Source organism: Lynx rufus, unplaced genomic scaffold (assembly GCF_022079265.1).
Source record: "Lynx rufus isolate CCGP_SWC_20201006 ecotype Redwood Valley unplaced genomic scaffold, mLynRuf1.p SCAF_6, whole genome shotgun sequence".
NCBI lineage: Eukaryota > Metazoa > Chordata > Mammalia > Carnivora > Felidae > Lynx > Lynx rufus.
This window is the reverse complement of record NW_025814878.1, coordinates 128,646,677-128,656,441: the sequence shown is the minus strand read 5'-3', so window position 1 is coordinate 128,656,441 and position 9,765 is coordinate 128,646,677. Positions and strand designations below refer to the sequence as shown.

General features: G+C 41.0%; 1 protein-coding gene across 1 annotated transcript in view; it reads left to right on the top strand.

Annotated features, from left to right (window-relative positions):
- The first annotated feature begins 9,235 nt into the window (after window positions 1-9,235).
- Window positions 9,236-9,765, top strand: part of MAK (male germ cell associated kinase) — a 43,327-nt gene continuing 42,797 nt past the window's right edge. Inside the window, exon 1 of the mRNA XM_047102191.1 lies at window positions 9,236-9,289. Coding sequence (XP_046958147.1) covers window positions 9,236-9,289 — 54 coding nt within the window. The remainder of the gene's footprint in view (window positions 9,290-9,765) is intronic.

The window sequence follows — 9,765 nt, the reverse complement described above, 5'->3', positions numbered from 1 at the left end:
GGTATATTCACCATACGACTTAAAAAAAATTTTTTTTAATGTTTCTTTATTTTTTTTTAATTTTTTTTTTCAACGTTTATTTATTTTTTTTTGAGACAGAGAGAGACAGAGCATGAACGGGGGAGGGGCAGAGAGAGAGGGAGACACAGAATCGGAAACAGGCTCCAGGCTCTGAGCCATCAGCCCAGAGCCTGACGCGGGGCTCGAACTCTCGGACCGCGAGATCGTGACCTGGCTGAAGTCAGACGCTTAACCGACTGCGCCACCCAGGCGCCCCTAATGTTTCTTTACTTTTGAGAGAGACAGAGATAGAATGCAAGTGGGTTAGGGGCAGAGAGAGAGGGAGACACAGAATCCGAAGCAGGCTCCAAGCTGACCCCAGCACAGAGCCCGAGGCCATGCTCGAACCCACGAGCTGGGAGATCGTGGCCCGAGCCGAAGTCAGACGCTCAACCGACTGAGCCACCCAGGCGCCCCAACCATATGACTTTTCTAAAATGTGCAGATTCCTGATTCCGAGTACAGCTGGCCCAGGAGTTTCACATAAGGGATCATGGGCCAAGTAAATGTGATGCAAAAACTGATTCAAAGAATGGATATAGAATAGATGGTGATTTTCCGGTGCCTGATTTGGAATAATATAGGTTATATTCAGTAGAAAAGGAATCATACAAATTCAGCCAGTATTTACTGAATATTCATGGGATAAATAACACAGTGCCATGGAAATGAAGATTTTATAAATGAGTATTAGCAGTCTGCTTCCGCGAACTCCATTCCACGTAGCACAAAGGACTGACTGACAAATGGTTAGCATACTGGCATACATATTATAATTCTTCCCCGTGCTTAGGTTACCAGGAGATGTTTGAAGAGATTCTTTAATGAAAATTCCTTTTATTCATCTTGTTGTTTTCTTTCTTCTATAGGGTGTTCATAAGAATGAAAGCACCGTTTCCTTGCCAGATTCCTTATTCCTGTATTTCATGAACCTACGTAATCTTGGGCAAGAGCCTGTGTTTAACGATGACACAGCTGTCACCAGTGTAGCAACAACAGTCCAAGGGAAGAAGACGGATAAGGAAGCACTTACGTTTATATTCAACAAGGGAGTCGTCTCAGTCAACAAGTTGTGTTGCATGATTTTTCCGAGATGAACCGATATACAACCATGAGGCAGCTGGGGGACGGCACGTATGGAAGCGTTCTGATGGGCAAGAGTAACGAATCTGGGGAGCTGGTGGCCATCAAAAGGTACCGTGCGCGACGCGGCCGACTTTGAACGTCCGATCTTTCTTTGCCTTTTCTTTAGAGAGAGGTCTAGCTCGGACCCCATGCTTGTTTGGCTAATGCGGACTGCCATTCTGGAGAAACACTGCCAAACGGGATTCCCCACGCACATTGTTTCAGTTTTCTGGTTTGTCCGGCTGCATTAATGATCGAAAAATATAAGTGCTCTGCTTTTTATGCATGAGAAATATGAACTGAAACTGAAGGCAATGTTTGGAAAGTGTTTAGAATTTAAAGTTGAGTACAGAGTAGAGCATATGATTGCTTTAAATTAATAGGCCTTGAAAGATGGTATTCATAGGACCAGTCGAGTTCTGAATGGCGTATGGTACTTTCCTAAGCTTACCAATGAGATAGAATTAACTATTATTAACTTAATCATCTTCTTTTTTTTTTTTTAAGTTTATTTATTGATTTGGTGGGGTGGGGGCAGGGTCAGAGAGACAGAGAGGATCCCCAGCAGGCTCTTACGCTGTCAGCACAGAGCTGGATGCGGGGCTCGAACCCATGAACCGTGAGATCATGATCTGAACTGAAGTCAAGAGTTGGACGCTCAACCGACTGAGCCATCGAGGCGCCCCAACTTACTTACCTTCTTAAGCTATCATATTTCGTATCTATTATACGTAAAAAAATTACTCCAAAGCTTAGTGATTTAAAACAAGAACAAACCTTTATTAATTCACACTTTGTGTGGGTCAGGAGTTTCGGGGGAGCTTAGCTGGACGGTTCTGGCTCCAGGTGTCTCATGAGTCACAGTCATCCGAAGGCTGGACTGGGACGGAGCGTCCACTTCGAAGGTGGCTCACTAGATGAGATTCTTAGGGCTGCTATAAAGAAGGAGCACAGACCGAGTGTCTGAAACAGCAGGTTGCCTTCTTCACAGCTCTGGAGGCTGGAAGTCAGAGATGAAGGCGTCAGCCGAGTTGGTTTCTTCCGTCACCTCTCTTCTCGGCTCCCAGATGGCCGTGTTCTCCCTGTGTCCTCTCAAGGTGTCCTAATCTCCTTATAAGGACACTAGTAATATCAGATTAGGACCCACCCTAAAGACCTCACGTAACCTTAATTAATTCGTTCAAGTCTGTCTTTTAAATACAATCACACTCAGTTCCTGGGAGTTAGAACTTCAACGTGGATTTGGTGGGGGGAAATGTAGCCAATAAATAGGCTGCTGTAACAAAGCGGAAGCCACAGACTGTGCGGCTGAAATGAGAGAAGTGTACAGATTTTCAGTTCTGGAGGCTGGAAGTCTAAAATCAAGGTGTCAGAAGGCTTGGCTCCTTCTGAGGGCCATGAAGGAAGGATCTGTTCGCGGTCCCTCTCGTTGGCTTCTAGATGGCATTTTCTCCCTGTCTGTCTTCCACATGATCTTCCTTCCGTGCATATCTCTGTGTGCAGATTTCCCCCTTTTGTAAGAACACCAGTCACACTGGAATAAGTTCCACCCTAATAACTTCATTTTACCCTCACTGCCACTGTAAAGGCCCGTTTCCAAATCAAGTCACAGTCTGAGGTGCTGGGGTTAGGACTTCAGCATATGGGTTTGTGTGCAGGGGTGGGCACGGTTTAGCCCAGAACACTCACTCACTGGCTGAGAAGTAGCCTCTTCACATGGGCCTCCACAGAGGGTTGCTTGAATATTCTCATGACGTGGCCGTCGCCTTCCTTCAGAACGAGTCTTGGAGACCAATTGCCAAATCAGCCAAGTGATGGCAATCTGAAATTTAAATGCTTTAACAAATGCTCATTAAGCGTTAAAAACTCTAAAATGTCATGATCTAAAACATTACATGTTTAAGGAAATAGTTTTATAAAATATTGACAGTAGCCATTATTATCAAATAAATGTACAATGTACCATAACTGAAATGAAATATTTACCGAATGGGCTTAGTAAAATTCAATACCCATTCGTGACTGGGAAAAAAAAAACAAAAAAACAAAACAAAAAAAAAACCTCTTAGCAAATAGGAATAAAAAGAAACTTCCCTAACTTGATAAGACTTATACGCTGCATCATCTTTATGTCGAAATATCAGAAGCATTGCCAGTAGAGTTGGTTTTAAGGCCAGACTGCTTGCCATATTTCTACTAATTAAGATTGCATTGGTGACCTAATTAATGCAATAAGAGAAAAAAAAGGGGGGATAAGTATTAGCCAAAATGAGATGAAATCATCCCCATTTGTAGATTAAATAATTGTATGCACTCACACAAATACTTCATTATATGTAAATTTATATATAAAATGTTTTGAAAGACCTGGAAAGCAACACATACAACTCACGAAAGCTGTGGCCTCCGGGAAGTGGGTAAAAAATGAGGACGGAGATGAGGTCCGGTGGAATCATCCAACATTATTACCGGTGTTGGTTTTATTTTACAAAATGCTCATCGTGTCTTGCGGGTGGCAAAATCACGTGTGTGTCTCACGGTCCCAGTTCGTAAAATGGGGAATGAGGCCTCACCTGCGTAGATCTGAGTAGAGCCTTGAAAGCACTGAGGCGTCTAAAACTGTAAGAAGTCAAATTCATTTGAGGGCTGAGAAGAGGCCATATGCATATAATTTAGGAATGCTTTGGGGTTTGAAATAAAAAAAAACCTAACCAAATAACTTAAACAGGCATTTAACTTAACAAGTAACTTAGAGATTTATTTCTCTCACATAATAAAAAGTCTGGAGGTAGGCAGCCCAGGGCTAGTAGCTTGTGCATGCTGTTTTCACAGACCTAAGTTCTGTTGTCTTCAGGAAATAGGCGCCTCACCTCCATCCAGAAGACGTCTGGTTACTTCTCATTGGCCGGAAGCGTGTCACATAGAGCACCCGGCTATTCGGGAGGGAGGCTGGGAGGCTGAGTACTTCGCTGAGCATTTTGTACCCTGAGCTGTGTTAGTAAAGAGGAAGGAAAGAGCGGCTTTTCGATAGTCAAACCATGTGCTAGACCGTGTTCCTAACTTAAGTAAGGACACAGCAAAAATGAATGAGAAGGAGGAGGAGTCATGTGGAAGGCTTGAGAAAAAGTTAAATGTCCATTCAGCACATTAATTGTTAAGCTCCCACCACACTGGTGCTCAGGCCAAAATGGGAATGAGATAGATGAGTCACAATGTAAGTTAGGAAAACCAACAGATTGGACAAATTATGACATAAAATATGGTAAGTCCTCTGATGGGGGAATAACGGGTCCCAGGGGAGCACAGAGAAGTGATGCTGGAGAAATATGCTGGAAGCTTCCCATAGAAAATGAGATCTCAAGAGTGAGGGGAAAAAAATACCAAGAAAAAGAGGAGGGAGAAGAATGCTCTAAGCAGCAAGGATAATATGTATGATGGCCGGGAGGCAAGAGAATAGGAAGGCTTGTGTGGGCTGCATAGCTGGAAGAAGGGTAGGTGGCCCGAGTGTAGGTTCTGAGTGTGGCAGAGGAGGGTCATGAGGCTAAAGGGTGAAGTCACAAAGCCAGGGCAATGAGTTCGTGTAGCTTGACTAGAAGGCGATGAGGGATTTTAAGCAGGAGAGTCAATACGATCCAATACTGCTGTAGAACGGTCCCTTTGGCAAAAGAGCGGATACTTGATCAAAGAGGTCAAGGCTGGACATGAGGGGACCGGTCAGGAGGCTGGTGTAGTCCTCGTGGTTAGAGGTGGTGGTGACCTGATCTAGGAAGATAGCATTGGGTATGGACAGAAGTGGAAGCACTCAAGAGACATTTAGGAGCCAGGCTCTGTAGAAACTGGTGACTGGGCATGGCGGAAAGGAGGAAAGCATGTGGAAGAGTCCGGGCTCACTCCTGGGCTTCTTGCTGAAATGCCTAGTGGTGGTGCCATTCTCCATGACAGGGGAAATCACAGGCTTAGCGGTAAAGCTGGGTTCACTTGTGGACATAATAGTTTTAAGGCGCCTATAGGTAACTGAATATTTGCATTCAAAACAGGTCTGGGCTGGGGCACCTGGGTGGCTCAGTCAGTTGAGCGTCTGACTTCAGCTCAGATCATTATCTCATGGTCTGGGAATTCAAGCCCCGTGTCGGGCTTTGTGCTGACAGCTCAGAGCCTGGATCCTTCTTCAGATTCTGTGTCTCCCTCTCTCTCTGACCCTCCCCTGTTCATGCTCTGTCCCTCTCTCTCTCTCAAAAATAAATAAACGTTAAAAAAAAATTTTACATCTTATTGGCTAGAAATGGATCACATGTATTATGGATCACCTTGTATTATCTGCTGCCATTTAAGGAAAAAGAAAGCTGCAACACAATTCATTCTCGTGGTTAGCAGTAAGATCCTCTTATCTCGTTAAATGTAAACTATTTATTAAACTCTCTACTTTTTAAGGACTTGAAAGGCAATTCTATTTCTGAGGGTCTCCTGTTTGTGGGATAGTTCCTCATGAGTCCATCTGTGAGCACAGAAATTCATCCATTCATGTAGTAAATATTTATTGAGCACTTACTGTATGCCAAAAAACTGCTCTAGGCATGTGGGGGTGTCCCCAAGGAGCTTACATTTGAGGAGAGGGGAGGACTCAACATCATAAGTAAGTATTCGACAGTATGTTAGAGGAGATAATAAGTGCTATGGAGAAAAAGCAGAGTAGGAGCAGTGACCTAACAATAGTACCATCCTTTTCTTAAGAGGATGAGTTGGGCTGGGGCACCTGGGTGGCTCAGTCGGTTTAGCATCCAACTCTTGGTTTTGGCTGAGGTCATGATCTCACGGTTTGTGAGTTCAAGCCCCACATCAGGCTCTGTGCTGACAGTGCAGAGCCTGCTTGGGATTCTCTTCTCTCTCCCTCTCTCAGCCTCTCCCCTGCTTGCATGTGCTCTCTCTCTCTCTCAAAATAAATAAACTTTAAAAAAAAGATGATTAGTTGGGAATAGATGATTAGATGGGCATAGCACCTTAATGAGTATAAATGAAATTCTGATTCACTAAGGATATTTTAGAAATAATAGCAGTGATGCCATTCATGTCTTATTGTCGCTGATCACAGATATTGGCAAAAAAAAAGACCATCCAGTATTTACTAAGTGCTGAACTAAGCAGTTATAATAACCTTTTCATAGGCAGTGGTTTCTACTTTGCAGCTACAGAATTTGAGGCACAGAATCGTCAATGGGCCATCTGTACAAGGTCACACGATCCGTAAGCCACTGCGCAAGGATCTGAATCCAGCAGGGCAATGCCACAGCCCACATTCTTAAAAAAATTTTTTTTTCATTTTATTTATTTTAGAGAGAGAGAGACAGAGACAGAGACAGAGAGAGAGAGAGAGTTCACGAGCAAGGGAGAGGGGCAGAGAGAGAGAGAGAGAGAGAGAGAGAGAGAATCTTAAGCAGGGTGTACGTTCAGCACAGAGCCTGATGTGGGCTCAGTCCTACAACCCTGGGATCATGACCTGAGTCAGAATCAAGAGTCTGACGCTCAACCGACCTAGCCACCCAGATACCCCATAGGCCACATTCTTAGCTACCATGGCGTGCTGCGTTCATTTACTCATTTCCTTACCCTTGTGTATGACACTCTTGTAAGGGCTCTGAATAATTCCTACAGGAATTAGTTTAATCAATAAAGACGACTTAAGCTTCCTGAGAATCTTCTAGAACATATCAGTAGGAGATTATACTACTAAATGAAAGCAGCAAGGCATATAGGGTCTTTATTTTCATAATCCAGCCTTGTAATTTCTATACACGAGGAAACTTTTTTTTTAGAACGTGCTCTTCTTTCTCAGTCCCATTTTGCATGGTGACTAAAAATCTGTTCATATACAAATACAACTTCTACCTGCAGTGTATATAGTGGAATTATTTTGTTGCCTTTATTACTTTATTACTTCTGGTATATTTATCCCTAATGGTAACACTGGGATGGAAGAGGGAAAGTAAAGAACAAAATTCAAGAAAGCTATTTCTGGGCAACCTACTGAATGGGAGAAGATATTTGCAAATAGTATATCTGATGAGGAATTAATACCCAAAATATATAAAGAACTTATACAACTCAACACCAAAAAAACCAATCCAAATAAAAAATGGACAGGGGACCTGAATAGACGTTTTTCCAAAGAAGAAATACAGATGGCCAACAGACACACGAAAAGATGCTCAACGTCACTAATCATCGGGGAAATACAAATCAAATCCACAATGAGATACCACCTCACATTTGTCAGAATGGTTCAAATGAAAATGACAAGAAGTAATAAGTGTTGGTGAGGATGTGGAGAAAATGGAACCCTTGTGCACTGTTGGTGGGAATGTAAACTGGTGCAGGCACTGTGGAGAGCAGTATGGAGGTTTCTCAAAATATTAAAAATAGAGGGGCGCCTGGGTGGCTTGGTTGGTTAAGCGTCCGACTTCGGCTCAGGTCGTGATCTCACGGTCCGTGAGTTCGAGCCCCGCGTCGGGCTTTGTGCTGATAGCTCAGAGCCTGGAGCCTGTTTCAGATTCTGTGTCTCCCTCTCTCTCTGCCCCTCCCCTGTTCATGCTCTGTCTCTCTCTGTCTCAAAAAAAAAAATTGTTAAAAAAAATAATAAAAAAAATTAAAAATAGAAATACCATACTACTTAGGAATTCGATTACAGGGTATTTACCCCACAAAAATGAAAAACACTAATTCGAAAAGATACGTGCACCCCTGTGTTTACCACAGGATCATTTATAATAATCAAGATATGAAAGCAACCCGTGTCCCTTGATAGATGAATGGATAAAGAAGATGTGGTATATATGTATGTGTGGGTGTGTGATAATTATAGATATATATATATAACGTATATATATAATTTATATATAGTATATAATTTATATATATAATTTGTATATAGTATATAATATATATTTTATATATATGTATAAATATTATATATTAGATATAATTTTACATGTTATTGTATTTTATATAATATATATTATATTTTATATAAGCATATATTATTATATTTATGTATTTTATATATAATTTATATATTTTGTATAATAACTTATATATAAGTATACATAAATATACTTATATACTTATATACATATACTTACACTTACATAAATTTATATAAATTATATATATAAAGTGATAATTATACACACACACACACACACACACACAGAGGAATATTACTCAGCCATTAAAAAAGAATGAAATCTTGTGATTTCCAACGATGTGGATGGAGCTAGAGAGTACTATGCTAAGCGAAATAAGTCAGAGAAAGACAAATGCCATATGATTTCACGCATATGTGGAAATTTTTTAAAGTACAGCAAAGGGAATAGTCAATAATACTGTAGTTACATTGTATGGTGACAGATGGGGACTACACTTATGGTGAGCATTTCATAATGTACATAATTTTCGAATCACTATGTTACATACCTGAAACCAATACCACATTGTATGTCAACTGTACTTCAAGAATAAAAATTAAGAACAAAATCTTTTTGAAAAGAAAGCTATTTCTAAGGTTTGGTTACTTCTGAATTTTTATTGACTTGAATTACTTAACTTTATGGGCTTCCTGTTTAAAGCTGGGGTAATGATACAGAATTTGTCAGATCAAATTATTTTACTACACTTGCTCCCAAAATTTATGACTTCCTTCCCCTCTCCACCTCAGTGTTTCATATTTATCTGTTGAGTTCTAGAAAGAGATTTGGAAGAGGCTCTGTTAGAAAAACACAATCAACTGATTAGAGACATGCGAGAATTCACCCAGAAAGGAAGATTAATGGTAATACTTTCACCATTGTGTTTAAAGCAGAATTTCAGGTACGACATAAGTGTGAACCTGTACCAAACAGCCTTGAGATATACAGAAGGGAGGTGGCTCCCTTTTAAGGAGGAGGAAGAGAGAGATCATAGCTTGCCCAAAATGGAAACTAGAGTAAGAAAGCCAACAGTGTTATTGGTGTTGGAAATCCTGTCCCTGTACACTAAACTTGTCTTATTTTATTTCAGGATGAAGAGAAAGTTCTATTCTTGGGATGAATGTATGAACTTGAGAGAAGTTAAGGTAAAAAGCCTACGGATGGAAAGAACCCAAGGAGGCCTTAACTCTGCCTCACCCTGTCCCATTTCTGAAGATGGCTGCTGAAGGGGTTGTTCTGTTCTTTGTAGGAAGCAGTCCAAAGATAACTGTATTTCTTACGTTTTTTTTTTTTTATCTTCCTACGTAAAGTAATTTCTCATTCCCCATCCAAATGTCAGTGGAGAACAGAAAATAACTCTACCCTCATATTTGAAAGTATACACTCTCACTTTTAAAAGAGCACTTTCCTTCATGCTATCAAAGGAAAGACAACTTTTAACAACTACAAACCATTTCTTTCTATGTTACGCTGTATGACCTGGATACATTTTTGGAGACATTTGTATGGAATGTCACACAGTTAGGTCAGAAAAAAGTTAAACCTGTTGAATAGACGGGAGAGACAAAAGTGACAGATTGAAACGTTTGGTGGGTAACATCGACTGTTTATGTTTGCCCTT